General features: G+C 53.9%; 6 protein-coding genes across 6 annotated transcripts; all 6 read right to left on the minus strand.

Moving 5' to 3' along the window:
* Positions 1-40: 40 nt before the first annotated feature.
* On the minus strand, positions 41-1,169 carry N7459_008247 (ketopantoate reductase family protein; the record flags this gene model as incomplete). Its single annotated transcript, XM_056947415.1, has 3 exons — positions 41-211; positions 265-914; positions 977-1,169. The coding sequence occupies 3 exons, from the start codon at positions 1,167-1,169 to the stop codon at positions 41-43; spliced, it is 1,014 nt and encodes a 337-aa protein (XP_056796925.1).
* A 393-nt stretch (positions 1,170-1,562) lies between these two features.
* Positions 1,563-3,137, minus strand: N7459_008248 (putative flavin-containing amine oxidase; the record flags this gene model as incomplete). Its single annotated transcript, XM_056947416.1, has 3 exons — positions 1,563-2,317; positions 2,391-2,703; positions 2,823-3,137. The coding sequence occupies 3 exons, from the start codon at positions 3,135-3,137 to the stop codon at positions 1,563-1,565; spliced, it is 1,383 nt and encodes a 460-aa protein (XP_056796926.1).
* Positions 3,138-3,939: 802 nt separating this feature from the next.
* N7459_008249 (PP1-complex regulatory subunit GLC8) lies at positions 3,940-5,001 on the minus strand (the record flags this gene model as incomplete). Its single annotated transcript, XM_056947417.1, has 3 exons — positions 3,940-4,048; positions 4,113-4,878; positions 4,935-5,001. The coding sequence occupies 3 exons, from the start codon at positions 4,999-5,001 to the stop codon at positions 3,940-3,942; spliced, it is 942 nt and encodes a 313-aa protein (XP_056796927.1).
* A 735-nt stretch (positions 5,002-5,736) lies between these two features.
* N7459_008250 (uncharacterized protein) lies at positions 5,737-10,398 on the minus strand (the record flags this gene model as incomplete). Its single annotated transcript, XM_056947418.1, has 3 exons — positions 5,737-8,875; positions 8,957-9,066; positions 9,121-10,398. 3 exons carry the CDS (start codon positions 10,396-10,398, stop codon positions 5,737-5,739), a joined length of 4,527 nt encoding a protein of 1,508 aa, XP_056796928.1.
* Positions 10,399-11,920: 1,522 nt separating this feature from the next.
* Positions 11,921-14,028, minus strand: N7459_008251 (putative chromatin assembly factor 1 subunit A; the record flags this gene model as incomplete). Its single annotated transcript, XM_056947419.1, has 3 exons — positions 11,921-12,020; positions 12,088-13,244; positions 13,306-14,028. The coding sequence occupies 3 exons, from the start codon at positions 14,026-14,028 to the stop codon at positions 11,921-11,923; spliced, it is 1,980 nt and encodes a 659-aa protein (XP_056796929.1).
* A 906-nt stretch (positions 14,029-14,934) lies between these two features.
* On the minus strand, positions 14,935-16,008 carry N7459_008252 (uncharacterized protein; the record flags this gene model as incomplete). Its single annotated transcript, XM_056947420.1, has 1 exon — positions 14,935-16,008. The coding sequence occupies one exon, from the start codon at positions 16,006-16,008 to the stop codon at positions 14,935-14,937; it is 1,074 nt and encodes a 357-aa protein (XP_056796930.1).
* Between the last annotated feature and the right edge of the window lie 1,897 nt (positions 16,009-17,905).

Genomic DNA, 17,905 nt, shown 5'->3' on the forward strand with positions numbered 1-17,905 from the left:
GCCCTATACTCCTGTCGGCTACCGACTTAACGGCCACTCTTCAGATCTTCCCTTTCTCGGGGATGGCGATAATGCCACGCTCTTGTTTCAGCCTCCACTGCATCGCCTTCAACGTACGATATAGAAAGGTCAACGTCGGCATGGGCACTCCACGCGCGAGTCCCTCCCGAAGTGGCTCGCCCACGAGTGTCTCATACTCAAGCAAGTTTCCCTAGCACTCGTCAGTGAACAGGGTCCCAACCTTCCCCGGTGAATCAAGCAAACCTTTCGAACATCCTCCAGCATGCTAGGTCGTAAATACATCGTCAATGGATCGGCATTGATCATGCGATCCACAATCCCTTTAGGGAGAGTGACACCGCACGCTTTGGCAGCCGCCACGATCTCGTCCATGGCGGGCCGGAGTAATGTCGACACCGTATCGTCGGCCAGACGAATCCGTCCTGTATCCAAGCCGGTGATGGCACAAACGGGATTCAAACAGGCATTGTAGACGAGCTTCCGCCATCGATCCAACGGGACGTCTGCAGAGAACGAGCAGTTTGTTTTGCCACTGGCGGAATAGAGTCTGGTGAATTCATGAGCTGCGAGATCTTGTTCATCCCGGGCTCGACGGGGGTTGTCAAAGGCCCCAACGATCAGTCGATCGGGGCCTTCATGCTCGATCACGGCCGGTGCGATCTCATGGGAGCCGATCAGACTGACACCCGAGAGACAGATGTTATCAGGATACTTGGCGAGGAACGGGGCCTCGATGTTCAAGCCATTCTGGATCAGAACAATCACTGTTTTGCCGGGTGTTATCACGGGCGCCACCAAATCAGCCGCTGCCGGTGGATGATCTGCAATGTTTTTCATTGCGATGACCACGTAGTCGAAGGCCTTGGTTGACTGAACGGGGATTGCATTCACAACTGCACTCCATATCAGTCCTGTATAAACGGTCTGATCTGGACTAGACGGTGCATGTCCAAACCTTCTGACGGCTTCCAGCCTGTGAGTTCACCGTGGTCGCAGGATCGGATATGAAAGCCATCGGCCACCACTTTCTGGTAGTTGGACCGAAGGACTGCCGTGACTGCTGCATGGCCGCCAGCTTCTAGATTCAACGCTGCGATAGTGCCGACACCCCCACTGCCGACGAGAAGGATGCGTGCCTTGTTGGACATGGTGGAAGATGTTCAGCTATGAATTGTAGAATGAAGTTGGGCGATACGCCGGTTCCGGTATTTATTCATGGAGAAACCCACCGCTTATCACGGCCACTCTTACCTATCGTGATTATCCTTATCGCAGGTGGAGATGGCGATCCGACATAGATAGACCATCTATGATTCTATTTATCCTGCCGATTCCGATTTACATAGTTCACAAGGCGCTAGTCATCTATTTCTACTCCCGTGAGAGACGTCAACACAGCAACTCCGTAAATAAACCCGAGTGTCATATTAGCTTCGTTTCTACGTCCGGGAGCAGGATTGCTTGTGATCTAGTGAAATCAACACCATGAGATGTGCTACATTATACCTGGGCATCATTCAGACAACAACAGTGAACCGTTTTTATAACGCAGCATTGTGCTCCAAAGCCTCGCGTACTGCTTTGGCGCCCTCTTCACCTGAATTCAATGCCCCCTCCATATAACCCTTCCATTCGTTTGCGAATTCAGTTCCCACAAAATAGACATTGCCAACAGAAGCCTTCCACATCTCTCCAAGAGACGACATGACTCCCGGCCCACTGATCGGACACACCGCGCCTTGGCTCCATTGCTCGTTCATCCATTGCCGCTCAAGAACGTCAATCGGACACAAAGCCTGCTCATCTCCAGTGACATGATACAGGTGTTGCAGCACAGCAGTCTTCCTCTCAAAAGGGGCCCTCTTGCTCCAATCCCGACCGATGGAGCCATTCACAAAACAGGTCAATGAGTACTGCCAATCCACGGCGGTGCTCGTATCCCGGGCCACGACAACGGGGCCGTCGTAGCTCAGAAGTAGGCCGCACAACTTCTTTGCAACCCACCATGGTTGCCGGTAGATGACAATGACTTTAGTGTATATTCCCAGCTTGGTGCTATTGCTTGCAGCCATCTTCCTGGCTGGAAGGGGCGGCATGAAGGAAATCTCCTTGTAGAGCGGCGTCGGAATCGAAACGACCAGTTTCCGCGCGTGGAATGTACTCTCTCTAGCATATGGCGAGGAGATAGTTACTGCAACACGGCCATTCTGGTCCAGCACAGCTGTGACCGGAGAGCAAAGACGAATCGAGTCTGGCGGTAGCAGTTTGGCGATGTTGAGCGCAACGGACTGAGAACCTATGCTGCGTGTTCAGTACTCACGACATCCACACGAGTCAAGATTCATTCGACAGCCAGGGAGAAGACGGACCTGTCCGAAAGCGCAGATATTGTCCTCCATGCTTGCTATCAGAGCGCATCTGCATCAACCCCCCACCTCGCGCGCAATAGTCAACAAAGCACCCAGCACTGATCTCGTCCGCGTCTACGCCCAGCATGACCTGCGCCCATAGATTAACCATCTTAGCAGTGCGCTCCCTTGCACCCTCGCGCCGCACAAATTCCTGCAGAGTAATTTCGTCGAGTTCCATCACCAGCTCCGGCGCGCCCTGCGCCCGGACCGATAGAGCATGAATGAGATCTCGAATGCGCTCAAGATCGTCGACATCCACTGGATCCTCGAACTAGCGTCCCGATTAGCTTCCACCCAAGAATCCTGGGGAGATAGACACGATTTCCCATCCAAATGACAACGACACGGACCGAGCGCCGCATCCCCCAGAAAAGAACAAGTCAACTATACCGGAGGCGTAGACCCATAAGCAAAAGGAAGCACCCTTCCACCCGAGTCCTGCATCAAGCCGGCCCCGTCTGTATTCTGCTGCACCAGCTCCAGCCCGAATCGCCGCGTATAGCTGTACATGCGGTGCTGATTGGTGTCGTTGATCCAAGCCGCGCCTAGCTCGACACAGCCACCCGTTTCGAGCCAGGCTGTGCATGTCTTGCCGCCGACGCGGTCGCGCGCCTCCAGGACTAGCACTGAGTGACCGGATTCGTGGAGAGTCAGTGCGGCTTGGAGGCCGCTGAGGCCGGCGCCGACGATGATGGCGTCGTACATGAGGAGTTGGTAGGTCTGGAAGAAAGCATGAGACGGGGACGTTTCACCATGATTGATGGAGTGATCTTATTATCTTAGTGCGAGGGGCGTATCAGTTGGTCAATCTCTTTATCTCGGAACTTTGCCGATCTATAGATACGGATTCTGGATCAGGAAGGCGTGTGCGAAGCGTATCAGGCTGGAGCGCGGGGTGGCGGTGAGAATAGAAGTGATAGCAAAGACGAACGGTGAGGCCTGTGAATCAAGAAGCCTGGGAATATGAGGCCACAAGCCCTCTCAGATATAGAGAGAGACTTGTCTACAAAGACCACGACGTGTCAGAGCACGCCAAGGTCGAGGGTCTGATGATCAGTAAATGTTTCTCATTCAATCATTCTATGTGTCCACCGATGCTCCAATCAACCTGGCTGTGCTCGCGAAGAAAAGGCAAAAAGTTCGAGGACGTTGTCAAACGAATAAAGGCATGCGAATCAAGACACGAGTGGCAGTTACATAAATCTCCTTGAAGGAGCGCCTGCCAACGTGAATCATTGATCCTCCGTGAGTGTCAAATTCAGAATTCAGCACGAGAACTTTGTCCGCATGTTTGAGACAGCCAGGGATGATCGGAGATAGACCATTTAGAAAGAACGCGGAGCAAGAACTGGAGAAAGAGTAATCGCTGGGGAATATACAAGTGGAAAGGAGAACGCAAAAGACGTCAAACGAAGAGGAACGTATCAGCAAATGCATGCTGTGTGAGCTGAGACCACCGGGAGAAAAGAGAGGAGAGGGAAGAGCTGACGAAAAGGCAAAATACGACCTATTGCGCACCGTTGCGGAAGCGCTCTGGAATCTGGGGTACTGCTGGCGGGGGCCCCGGCTCGGTATCATCTTCATCTTCTTCCATTTCATCCAGGTTCTCAGGGTGACTAAATCACGGTGTTAGTTAGGCCCAAGGAGTAGAGAACAGTTGCTTCAATAACAGAAACATACGCAAGCAGGTCCCTGATATTCCTCATTTCGTAGTGCTTCTTCCGGTGCTGCTCAAATTCGCGATGCTTCTGCTTGGCTTCTTCGGTCGAAATCAGGCCATCGTCTCCCGGCACGGCAACACCATTCGCCTCCGCGCCAACGTGGACATGTTTCTCGCTCTTGTGCGAATCCATACTCATACTCCGATCGCGGTAGATGCGAGGGTCCGCTCCAGAACCAGCCACAGCAGGGAGAGACTCTTCAGCCTCGCCGAGCTCCAGGTCCGGGATATCAGCTTCGGACATTCCCTTCTTGTGGCTCACGATCTTGGCAGGACAGTCGAGCTCGTCGACAACCACATCCTGAGCGTCGATCAGGCTCTCCTGCGCCTCTGCAAGGCGCATTTCTTCTTCATCTTCGGCTGGGTCGTAATGCGGGGCGTACGGGGTCTTGGGTTCATCGATCTTCATTTTGGCAGTTCGTTCCTGCTCGGTCAGGTACAGGTTTGCTTCGTCCCACTTGAGGCGGTGCTCGCCCTCGTCCTGAGAATTCGCAAGGGACTGGCGGCGTGACGAGGAGCCGGGCTGAGTGGTGGATGAAGACCGCCGGCGGCCGGCGTTTTGCAGGGTGTTTTGGAGGGTCAACTCCTTCGTGTCGGCAAGCTCGGCAACGGCGGGCACAGATGGCGGGGTGCTCGTCATCTGCGGGGGCGGAGGAGCGTGGTAGGTCTTGTTATTCTTGAGGATGCCTGAATCGCCGGTGGAACGAGGCTGTCGGTTAGCAGAAGCTTTGCTGCGGGTTGGAGTAACCCCCGCCTAAACTAAACAGAGTCGAGCAACTCACCCTTTGGCCGTGGGTGCACATCATCGGTGCTGTGTGCCTTGGTCGGCATATGCGGTGCGGTCGTCATGTTGGATCTTGAGTTGCGGATGGGAAGGACGAGCGTGCCGTCCGATTTTCAAGCGGACGACAAGAGGTGAAGATCCTCGGCGGGGTAGAGCGCGTGGGCTGAGAGCCGACTTGAGTCAGATGGGTAGTGCGTTCAGCTGGGATGCGCTCGCGTGGGAATATCAAGCCACCGGAAGAACGTGGTTGGGGTCGAACAGAACGAGAAGTAACGAACAGAGTCACCAAAAGGCCGTGGCACCGTCAGCTGCGAAACTGCGAAGTTGCAGAAGGGCGGCACGTGGGGCCCGATGACGTCGGGCTTGGCAGCCTGACGTCTTCGGCATCAACGTTGGGTATGCGGGAACCACTGCAGTAGGAATAGGTAGAACGACGTATATCCTGCCGAGGTGGGCAGGTATCTGCAGGTGTCATTGGGCAGCCAAACATACGATGTGGTGATTAGGTACCATAGAAACGTGTTTCATATCTTATCATGTTACTGCTGATCTCGAAGAACAGTCCAATAAAATTAGGCCGCCCGGTCTTTCAATGATACTGCAACGCCAGCATACTCCTGCTCTACAAGAGCCCTATACCCTCATACATGTGGCAAGAGCAAAAATAATACCCTCTAACACCAGAGCAATCGCCCAGAAAGGGGTATCTGTATATGCAATAAACCCAAGGCCCGCCTCGTGGAGTCAGAAGAAAGAGAAGAAAAGAATAAGAGCGAGAACGAAGGGGAAACAAAGACAGCTCATGCAATAGAGTCGAACTCTTCCCGCTCACGCAGACGGTTGCGCGCAAGAACATCGCCTCCACTCGCTGACAACTGCATCCAGTGCAATGCCAGACACATACTCTGCGGATCAGACTTTGAATCCTTCCCGCGCCGGTACATCATCTCGGCCTTGAAGGTATCTCGTGGACGAGTGAGTGGCAGGGTGACGCGAGGGAGAAGCTCTGGATGTGTGAGATAAAGAATGGCCAGTTCGCGTTGTGCCACAGGATTGCCTTCTTTGGCCGTGATGATCCACATCGCCGCCGCATCTTCAATCGCGTGGCCCGGTCGTGGATAAAAGTCCGATCCGGGAAGTGGATGCCGTCGCATGAGCTCCTGCGATACGATGCGATCCGCGATCTCGACCATACTGTTGCACACTTCGTCTTTAAGGCTCAGTGCAGCGAGACCAAACTGGAGAAAGGCGGTCCCACGATCGGTCTTGCTCAGTTGATCAACAGGAACAAAAGCCGAAATAAATTGGAGGTCTCGGAATAAGGTCTTCGGCTTGACTTCCAAAATCAAATCACGGAGAGTGGCCACAATCCGGTCATCGGAAGGCGTGGAGTAGTCAGACCGTCGCGAGCCGCAAGTGATGGACTCGGGCGGAGAGGACGTGGGTAGTCCCGTTCCTGTCTGAGACATGGGTGTTGCTAGGACCTCGGAAAAGCTGTTCCGTGAGCCTCTATGCTGGGGCCGAGAGCCCTTATGTGTCACCCGGTCGACATCCCCAGACACCATTACAACAGCCGCGTCTGACGAGTTGGCGTCGTGTGACGGAATTAATGAGGCCATAACCAATGACCTGAGGTCTCGAAGGGCGTTGAGCTTGACGAATGGGTTGCCATGGCGCGAGAACACCTCGATTAATCGATGGAACACAGCTTTGTAGGAGAAGTCTGATTGATCCTCTTGTGAGGGTTCTGGATCCGTTGCTGAGGCACTTGGGATTGACGCAGGCTTGCGCAACATGGGAGCATCTAGAGACCTGCTCCGTCGCCCTCCTGATGGTCGGCGCTGCTCACGGAGATTTTGAGTTCGTACATCGTAGTCTGCGTAGAACCTTTGAACAGCCGCTCGCCTCTGCATCTCCACACGGACACGAGTTTGGTCCAAAGTATTGGTGAACCAGGCATCTGTTTCACTGCCACAACTCCATACCGGAGATCCAAGATCGCTCAGAAGAAGACTGGTGAGAGTCTGTTTGAGGTTGTCCATGAATACTGCTTTGCCTTGGGCCTTGGGTTCAGAGCGACGGGGCTGCCGGGTTGCAGTCTCGCTGAACATGGATGGCGGTCGGGAGTATACACTCGACACGCTCGCAGCGTGCATGGGATGTCGCTGTGGTGCAGACCAGAAGGTGCTACATGTATCACCGGTTGATGTAGAGGCTGCACGGCCCGGTGATCCTCCAATAGAGGACACATCGATGGAGGGGAGATCTCTTTGGGCACGCCATTTATCGGAGACAAGACTCTGGATGGAAGGTTTCTGTCCCAATGACGGAATATCTTGAGAAAGTCGCGATAGCGGGTCTGGCATGGGCACATTGACTCCATAAAATTGCGAGGTATGCAGTGGATCTTCGCTCGTGGTCGTTGACGGCCGAGGAGTTGTAGGCACTGACAACCCAGGAAAGGGGCGATTTCCATAGCTCTCATACTTTGCGCGCTCGCGTTGGAATAACTCGCTGGCCCACAAGACGGGTGTCTCTGCCATAGTCTCACCCACAAGGCGGTTGATGCTTGTTCGGACTTCGTAGCAAAACCGGTGTATTCGTTCCTCGCCCTTGCAGAAGTTCTCGATTGCGTTGTGGGCCAGCCACTTTCGAGTCAGATCAACTTGATCATCGGACAGTTTCTTAGGGCCGCCTTGGCTGCTTGGGGCTTTCATGATATTCATAACTTGCAGTTCAGGCTTTCGAAACAGAGACCCTCCTAGCGACCGAGCTCCAGGACGAGGCCGCGAGTCTTCGGGAAAGCCGGCGTACGGGCGGGCAGAGTATACCATCGTCTTGAGTGCCATGGCGACGTGTCTGGCTTCTTCGTACCGCATGGAGTTCTTGACATCAGTCATATACCACATCTTATTGCGAACCTTGGCCACTGTGGCCATGAGATCCTTGACCTGGGTTTGCAAGCGACGCAAACTATGGTCAAGGGAGATAAAGTCACTTTCACAACGCTCGATGACTGCTCGTGATTTGCTCAGTGAGCGAGTGCATGAGTTATGCATTGGGACCAGAATCCACGAATCGTCCGTAACATATACATCCGCCATACGACCTTGGCGAAGTTGCCGTGATGCATTCCACCAGTAGTGGGCGCCGACGAAGTCAGAGGCGGTGTGAGAGGAGGCCATGGCCTGGTTGAACCGCTGCTTCAATGAAGTAGCCGTCGATGGTAAGGATTTGGACGCTTGATCATAGCCATCGGAGTCATAAAGATGATTCCCGTGAATTAAGCGAACGATGGCAGTTTGCAAAGCCTCGTAATTCTCTTCCAGCCCCAGGTTCGTGGAACGAGAATCATCATCACCCTCGATAGTAGAGAGCTTTGACTGTCCAGATTCGCAGTCGGGAAGTAGGCTCCATGTGAGACCATGTCCGTCACTGGTAATAGAAAATATTGCCCAATGCTCGTCAGAGGGGTGCTCCAGCTTGAGACGTTCACTGGGCTCGTCCACTTCTGTCAGTTCAAAGCGTATCCTAGCAGCATTTTGACCGATAGTAGTGTCAGGAAGTGAAAAGGACGAATCCATTGAAAAGATCGAACCACTCTGTGAGGTTGGCCGAGGGCTGGTATCATGATTTGAACGAAAGAAACATGGCTCGATGTGCGGCTCTTGACGAGCATTAGGACTGGGAGACAGGCTAAACCAGGGAGAAATTCCAGCAGACGCCGGTGAAGACTGCACAGAAGGATACGACTGTGGGAAAAGAGCATCTAGAACAGTGAGCACATCCGTGGCAGACAACAACAGAAACGTTGACGGGGAATTGCGGCGGCTTGGATGATCTGACGGTGGCGAGTCGACCAAGGTCCTTGTTTGGAACTGCGAAAGCATGTTGTCGACATGGTGCTTGATCGATGGACGGAGGATCGAAAAGTGGTTCCTATACCCAGTTCAGAACTAGAACAGACAACCGGGGGGCACTTGATGTCAAGAAAGCGCAGAACAACGGGTCAAAACCTACATGGAACGCAACACAGCGAAAACTTGAGAGTAGGCCCGCAGTCCCACCTGGTTAAGCAATTTGTCGCGAGCATCCTTCCGAATATGAAAGTCTAATAACAAACCGTGGGTCTGGCAAGTAGATTATGGTCAATGGCGATTCGATCCAAAGACGAGATATCATACCTCTGGGTACGTTAATGCGCTGTAAAGGAACTTCGGGAAGAACCACTGAATGAACAGATACTCGAGAAAGCGGCTGCGAGTGTCAGGATTGTCCAGTTTCTGGAGGACGGCCTTGGCAAATTGCAGGACTGCGCGAGGAAATCCTCCATCTGGATCATCAAGAACGCGGAATAGGTCATCCAAAGCGGAAGCAAAGAACTCCTCAGCGGCTTCCGTTCGTAAGGGATCCATGGCTTCGGCGGCATAGTCCAATCCGGCAGGTGTATCTATGTGCTCCAAGAGAAAGGCACCGGTTTGCAGAATATCCATCAGGTAGAGCTCAAACTTGGGACGTGCTTTCCAGCTGCTGCCACTGGCCCAGGACGAGAGAATCTGGCCAATGAGAGGATAGAATCTACTGCTTCCAAAGGACATTAGTTGGGCGCAGACGGATGACCACACCTCAACGCGCAATTTGGCTTCCGGCGTCTCAGGTTCCAGGGGTGCGGCAAAAACGTTACAAAGCAAGATAGACAGCGGATCCGTCCTTTCAAAGGCATACGCATGGTCCTTAAAGGGAGCAGATTGGGCCGGGCTTCGATTAAAGGAATATTGACCTCGCGAGCGGGAAGAAGAAAGGAAAGTAGGGTCACCGGAGTCCAATGTGGTAGCCGATGCGGTAAATGCGGCCAACTGGGAAGAGGTGAGAGTACGCAGACGATCAACCAAGAACTGTGGATCGGTGCGAACCAGTCGCAATATTTCCAGCAAGTCTGCTCGGGACTGAGGACTTAGTTGATGAAAGAAATCAGAGGAATGGTCCAGCTCCGATTCTGAGGATGGATCGAGCTCTTCCAACGACTCAGATAGGCCATCATGGCGCGTGCTGGAAGCGCAGCCCTCCTGAAGATCATAAAGCATATGATAGAGGGCAACGAAACTGGCCTTGTCATCATGCTTGAGAGATTCAACGAGACCCCGCTGGACAGTATTTCCGATGCGGATCAGGCGCGCGGAGACACCGATGGACACCTTGGTGGCACGCAGGCGCTTCTCCAGTCGCTTTTTCTGGGCCCGTTTGCGTTGGCTCTGGCGATAGCGGATGGCAAAATCCTCGAAGGAGACCTGGGGATTCTCATCATGGGGCATTGGGGTCGTCGCGGAGGTCGTCGCCGTGCGCAGCGAATCGACTGTAGATGATTTGGCCAATAACCTGGGACTGGAACGGACCGAGCCATCCAACTCACCTGGCCCCACGTCCGGTTCCGCCACAGGCGTAGGCGCAAACACAGAGGACATGGTCGCTGGCGGCGACGTTGAAGGTGAAGGAGGAAGCGGTATTGCGGCGGGATCCGCTTGATGTGACGGAGCGCATAGTGGATCGGTCTGGAGAGCGGGAATCCGCAGGGCTAGAGCCGATCAGATTGGGACAAAATCAGGCACCAAAGTCAACTCTCCAGGTGGACGGATGGTTCCACCTCCCAACAAAACCAACACAGGCGGGACGACAAAAGGACAGGGCTATACAATACATACTGGTCGTAGATGCCAGAGAGGACGACCAACGGCCCCCCGGGGGCAATACCATCATCTTGCCTGGGTTCGCGCAAGCGGGCGCAGTGCACAGTCGCGAGATGCCCCTGGCCGGCGGCGGATGCTTATCGCATGGTTCGATCGCGGGGCAAGGAATCGACGGGTGCTCATACAAGGAACCACACACCCGGTCGGAAGGGGCAGAGCAACAGCCGGACAGGTCCAGGATGGATGGAGGAGCGAAGGAGAGGGGGAGGCGGGGAGTGGGGGAGGAGAGGATTCGGGGAGTTATAAAATCACGGGCGTTACTGAAGTCAAGCAGGGCTTGCGCGCATGGAAGAAGAGAACTCGCGACTCGAAGCGGACTGTTGCAGATGGCGATTTGTCTCGGAGTCAAGTACGCAGTACGAGCCGTCGCCAACGAGCGCGGCCTGCGGCAAGGGATTTCTGGCCGCAGCAGACTTCGCAGGAAGTACCGAGTACACGGACGCGATGCGTTGGCACTGATGCAGGAGTGAAGTGGTCGGCGCGGCCATCGTCGCTGATTCGCCCGCCACCCCCCTTGGTCTCTGCGGAGTCAGCTTCTGCTGTCCGGACATGGATCGCAGCGCGACCAATCGTCGTTCACTGATGCAGGTGAGGAACTGCACGGTGGTTGAGTCGTGTGCGCGGTGGAGATGGGAGACGTCGAGGCGAATCCCATGTGTCGTGGACAACGTTTCCTCCGATCCCGTTCCCTGCAACTCCGTCTATAACACTTGCCCCCCCCCCCCCCCCCGGGGGCGCGATTCAACCGCCGACAAAGCTCTCGATTAAGTTTGGCAAAGAGGCTTTTCTCGCCCGTATCAGAATCATTCGAGCTTCCGATTCCGTTGCTTGGCAGTTCCCACGTAGTCAAAATGGAAAATGGGGATCCCTAGCGTCTCTATGGATCCGGGATGAGTCGATGTGCAGAACGGCTGCATCGCCGGTGTTACGGAGTTACCTACACCTCATGAAGCACCGTGAAAATGTCGCTCTCGTGATTGTTAGGGTATCATTGGTCCACGGTCTGCAGTTGCCAGTTTTCTGCACACTATGTAGACCAGCGATGCTAAACATACTTCGTCCACCTGGAACGTCTCTCCCAAAAGCAGGATCACAATAGGAAAAACCCTTGGTCGGGAGATAAATTGTGCTTCATGTACACATAATAGATGCCCAAGACTTGTTCGTGACCCAGAACTCCAGTCGTAACGGATGCAAAGCAAAGAAGAGATGTCATGGCGGTGGTTCCCGTACAAGGACGTCACCTGAAAATCCATTTTTTGTCGGCCTCCTTCTGGCCCACGCGCACCGCTAGTTGATCAAGGGTGGCCTTGAGCGTTTCCTTGGATACCTTGGGAAAGCTGGTCACATTGTCAGCAAAAAGGACCGGGCCAAAGAAGAGCACGGAAATAAGGACAAGGAACGCACCGTTTCTTCAAGATCTCCACGGTTCCGATCTTACTGAGATCACTCGCCTCAACCACCTGCTTGAATTGCTCGAGAAGTTCTGGAGGGAATGGTCGTTTGGCCTTGGAAAGTGATGCTGGCAGAGCACTTCCGACCGCTGGTGTGTCAGATCCATTGTTGACCCGGAAAGCATCCAGGGTCTGGGTCCTGTTCGAAGGGTTCTGGGCTGTTGATCCCTTCGGCGGCTCTGGTGCACGCGGTTTCTGCCAGTATGCAGTGGAAAACGGATCGATGGGGAATCTGACAGCGTCCGAGATGGTCTCGATCTGGTACGCCTTGAATTCCGGCTCCACGCCATCTGCCGCCCACTGAATGCCACTACAGACTGGTTCGAGATCGCCCACTATAAGGCGGCGTTTGCCTCCCGCGAGTGCATCATCTTCGTCATCAAGGAAACCATCCATATCATCGTCTCCGTCATCACTGCCTTCTTCCTCTTCTTCTGAATCCAGGTCTTCACCCTCCTCGGGTTCTTCCCACTCCGCTTCCGAGTCATAATCATAATTGATATCGGGTATCGCTCGGCGATATGGATTGCGGGAAACCTTTATGACAGAAGATTCAGGCACCGGTCGAGTGAATGTTCCTTGATATGACGGCCGAACGTCTTCACAGAATTTGAGCGACTTCATGGGAACTTTGCGGAGGAGGTCACGAGGATTGTGCTTTAATGAGGCCCCAGGTTTGGTCTGGGGCTGGAGAGTTTCGTCATTCTCGTTCTGCATCTTGAGTAGAATATCTTTGACCGAGTGAGCTTGTCGTCCTCGATGTCGGCGGTACGGGATTAGATTGAAAATCTCCGAAGGACGAAATGGATGAGGGGAATGATGTTGGCTAGTCGTGTCGTTGGGGTTCATGCAAACATCAAGGCTTTGGCGAACATGCTCAAGGGCCTTCGAGTCACGTTCAAAACGATGTACAGGCGCGACAACTGTATGCGACAGCAAAAAGAACTCTGGAAACTCTTTCGCGTAGTCTGACTTGGGTGGTTGGACAGTGTGATCCGTAGAGACATCACCCTGAGATGAAGCTTTACCCGGGGAAGCAAGTTTAACACCTGCCGATGATGCAGAAGGCAGCTGCGGTTTCGCAAAGAAGGAGTTGAGTTTAGGTTGTGCCTGATGGCCATGTTAGGTGGGTGCTCAGAAGACATGACACGCCAGGTTTCTCGGCACTTACCCGCTCCTTCTTCAGCTTTTCTTCCTCCTTCCGCCGCTTCTCATCCTCTTTTGCTGCCTCCTTGGCAGCCTTTTCTTCTTCCTTGGCCTTCTTCTTTTCTTCGCGCTCGGCCTCTCGTTTCTTCTTCTCTTCCTCTTTCAGGCGTTTTTCCTCTTCGCGTTCCGCATCACGCTTTTTCTTTTCATCAGCCTTGAGCCTCTTCTCTTCCTCCTTCTTCGCCTTCTCCTCGTCCTTCCTTAGTTTCTCTTCCAATTTCTGACGCTCTTTAGTCTCTTTCTCTTGTTGCTTCGCCTCTTTACCAGCAGGTGACACTTTCTGCTTTTTAGCAGTGGGCGTAGACATATCTGACTTGATGGGGGAAGGTTGAACTGCTTCCTTTTTTGGCCTTAGGGAAGGGGATGTAGCATCAACAGGAGGGCTAAACGCAGGTGGATAATCTTCCAAGTTAATCTTCTGCACAGGTATTTCCACAGAAGGAGGCGGTGGTAATATGAGTGTTTGTTTTCCCGACGGGGTAGATGGGCCTTTGGGCGTTTGGGAGAGGATCGGATCACGGTTCTCTTGGTTTTCTCCGGAGTAATCGGTCAGGGTCCGCTTGGGGTTGATTGGGGCGACTGTGGCCTCATCGACCTCATGGATTGAACGTTTGCGCGGCCCAGCTGAAGGAGACGTGGGAAATGGTGACGTGTGCGGAAGGGAGAGACTCATGTTTGGTGAGTCCATTGAGGACGGGAATTGGGGACGTGTAGGTTGTCACTACACACGGAGCATCAAGCGAAACAGCGCGTTGTTGGACAATTTCAACGGCGAATTGTGAAAGAACAACCTCCAATAAAGGAGAGGAGACAAGTAATTCTTAGACAGCAAGATCACGATGAGACGGGGCGGTAGTCCTCCAGGTCCAAGGGGAGGAACTACGGGTGGAGGACGCGTTAATGGTTTCGCGCTTCGCGTCCGATAAGGCACGTGTGGGGATTATGTAACCACCACACTTGAGGTCTTGCCCAATCGAGGCAAAGATAGTTAAAGCATAGAGATGATTATTGTATGAGTTCATGTAGTGAAAACCTCCTATAGGAAGAGTAGGAATTGCCGTGAAGTCAAAATAATTCTACACGCTTGATAGAAGAAAAAATGGGATCTGTGAATCGGTCAAGAATCATCTTCTGATCCTAGCACCATTGGGAGCAAATGATACACCCTCTGCGTCTAATCTTAAGTCTGAAAGGAAGGTAATTGGAAGGCATAATTTACAATTAAATATTTCTGTTCAGATTGAAGGCTTTGAAGAACAAACAAGGCCGGGAGGTGCCCGGATGCAGGTGAAGGATGTAAGAGTAGGAGCCAAGCAGCCAATCCAGCAAGCAGACAACAAGAGGCCACCAGGGCAGAAGAGCCTCGAGGACAAGAAATTGAGCACAGCTGCAGCACACCTTGAATCAAGCCATCAAGGCCTGCGGAGAGGATGCGACCAGACGTGAAGCTTCGATGGAGGTATTATGTGCAGTGACGAGGACAGGAATAAAAGTCACTTAGAGATCATCAAGAAAACGGAAGAACAAAGAAAGAGAGAAAGGAAGGGAGAGAAGGGCAGCCGCTGCGTGATGTGAAGGAGAACCCTAATGGTTTTCAGTCGCTGAGGTCCGGGTTTGCGACAAACAGTCGCACGTTGGTCATTGAGGTGGTGCGCTCGTCCACACTACCTCGTCGCCGTAGTTCATCGGCCTTCTTGGCCTTCTGGCTTGCGGCAACAGCGGCACTTGGTGCCTCCATGTCGCCCACGAAATCATCTTGTTCGCTGCTGTTGGTCGTGTGCGTGGTCGCAGCATCGTCCCTGACCAGCGACGAGACCCGACTCTTTTCTTCCTCCTGGATTTCTGCGGGGGTATTTTCCGACACATCAGGGAGGTCGGTTTTTTCATTCGGAGGTGTACTGTTGCTGCCCATAGTGCCTGGGGTCCGTTGATACCCACTGGGATACCGGTTGCTTCCCAAGGAGCTGCGGCCACTGCCTGTGCGGCGGTGGATCATACCACCCTCACTGCTCAGGGCATCGTCTTCGGCGTCACCCACTTCGTTGGCACTCAGTCGAACGGGCACCTTGGCGCTCACCAGGTTGGAAGGTGAAAAGTCCATGGCACTCTTGCCGCCGTGTCGAATCTTACCGCTGCCAAGCGTCCCTGAGCGGCCGGCGCCTGCGCCATGGACCTCCAGATACGCTCGCTTCTTGTCCCGAAGAGCCTGTTCTCGCATTCGAGCATCTTCGGGTTGCGCCCGATCGCACCAGACCGTTCCTTTCTGCCGCCGCATGAGGGCCACATAGCCAAGCTGGGAGTTGGCTGATCGGTTCGAGGCGCTGCGCCGGATGTCAGAGTCCGATGGCATTTGGTTATTGCCGGTGGAGGTGGTGGAAGTGGTCGTGCTGGATAAGCGTCGCGAGGGCAGAAAGTTCATTGGGGGCCCCATGGCGTGGTGCGAGACAGCGGAGGAAGGCGCTGCTGCGTACTGGTGGGAGCTTGGGCCGTAGGGGAGCACGCTGGAGGAGGTGGTGCGAGTGCGACTATGGGTAGTTTGAGGAGCGGCCGAGGGAGGCGCAAGTGCTCGAGGGGCATCGTAGGCCTGGTAGGAGTAGCTATGTCCGGGGTTGGGTAGCGGTTTCCGGGGAGGGGGGCCCTGGTGCATCGACATTCGAAATTCGGTCATGTTGGGCAAACGGCTGGGATACCAGCCATGAAATCCTCACTTGCGACCGAGTATAGAGATCAAATGTGCTCGCCCGGTGGCAGGGGAGTCTATGGAAAGAGTTCCGGGAAAGCGGTGGGTTTGAAGATGCAGACGCAGACCACTTTCAGGCAAGAAGGCGTGCTCTGCGAACCCGATGCGCGCGGCTGACGGTCAAAAGATCTGCGGTTTCAGCCGACGGCAGTGCTTGCTGCGAGTGATTCGGCTTTGGGGAATTTCGAGGTGAAGGCTGGGGATTGAGCGGTTTGAGGAGTTAGGGGCGCTTAAAAGTAAGAGGCGGTTCAATGGTCAGGGACAATGTGGAATTTGGGGGGGCCGGCGGTGCAAGCAACAAGAGTTGTGTGGCTCGGCTGGAAGCGAACAGGCGGTCTCCTCGATCCCCAATTGATCGGTGGCCCTAGCTGAGGAGGGTGAGATATGTGCGTCTTGACTGTACGGACAGAAATGGACGAGGACCACGACGCCGGCCACAAGTGATGGGTGAGGGCGAAGGAGCAGGGGGAGGGGAGAGCAAAGAGACTTTGGCCGCCCTGCTTGTTTTATGATTGGCCGATACGGGCGGAACCCGGCGGACAACAAGTACTCGTCCATTCAAGTTGGCGGGTGGAGTACTTTTGGGTACTTTGCGCTCAGCCACACCTGTGCTGTCGATGTTTCTACAAATTTTCCCTTCACTCTCCCACATCTATGCTTCATGGTAGTATAGATAATCCATCAGATATCGGACTCGCTCCTGATGGATCAAACCCATCTTCCCTAGGCGAAAAAATACTTCCAACGGCTTCATGCGAGGTGGCTTATCGCTAACAAGGAAATATCTCGAATCTCCCCCCCCCCCCCCCCCGCACTCAATCCACTTCCAGTTTACGTCGCGTTCCCCTCGACACCAACCTTGGGAGCTACTTGCCGTGCTAGGTCACGCCAACACGAAGGCCGTCACTTCTCCGAAGTAACCTTGAAATCGGCTATTCCGGCCCATCGCAGGTAGTGACTTGATCACACAAACTAGAGATCCGCGTTCCCCAAGGTCGCGAGTGCTGCAATGCAACATGCTCATCCTATATTCGCAGAGCCCCTGGTTGTGGTTGTGCCCGCGAAGCAGAACCATAATCGCCCTATACCAGAAGTGCTTAGTGAGGGTGATGGGAAATCCTCCACTGGCTCCACTATCCAGCCCCCAGTCACTTCGATACACCCAGGAACGTGCGCGGCCACGCTAATTGATAGCGCTGAAGTCTTCTCCCAAGCTTTCGGGCCGGGAGATGCATGGACCTAGATGGCTAGTGTGAATGGGGCGGTGTTGCCCAGGATTTGAGTGTTGAGCCAAAACTCCGCGATCATCGGATGGTGAACGGCCAGCGCGGTTGGACTGGTCGTGGGCAGGAGACAATTGAAGAGTCCAGTAAGGGCGGATTGCTTATAGCGCGAGACTTGTCAAGACGAGAAACCGTACGGATTGGACCGCCATTTGCAGACGAAGAGGCCAGGGGCTTTCTGTTTGCTGAACTCACGAGGTAAGTACCGAATCTCGTCCAATATTTGCACCGCCGTATTGTCTGCCAGCCTGACATGTTGGAGGCCCGACCTGCAACATTTCTAGTGTGGCTGGAGCGGGTAGGGCTGTAAATTACCAATTACCAATTGCAAAATTGCAAAATTGCAGTCCTGCTGAGCCACCACGTGGGGGAGAGTACCGATTCTGAGATGTACAGTACATGAGGTACATACGAGGGTTATGTAACTATAACATAGGTAGTCATTGAGTTAGTTAGGGTGGACCGGCAGTCGTGACGTCAATATGTTTCAGCGCGTCCCGGGGTTTCATCGTGCCTGGTGACGGCATTGGGAATTGCGAGGG

The sequence above is a fragment of the Penicillium hispanicum genome, assembly GCF_028827665.1.
Source record: "Penicillium hispanicum strain IBT 35686 chromosome Unknown utg000007l_segment0_segment0, whole genome shotgun sequence".
Lineage (NCBI taxonomy): Eukaryota > Fungi > Ascomycota > Eurotiomycetes > Eurotiales > Aspergillaceae > Penicillium > Penicillium hispanicum.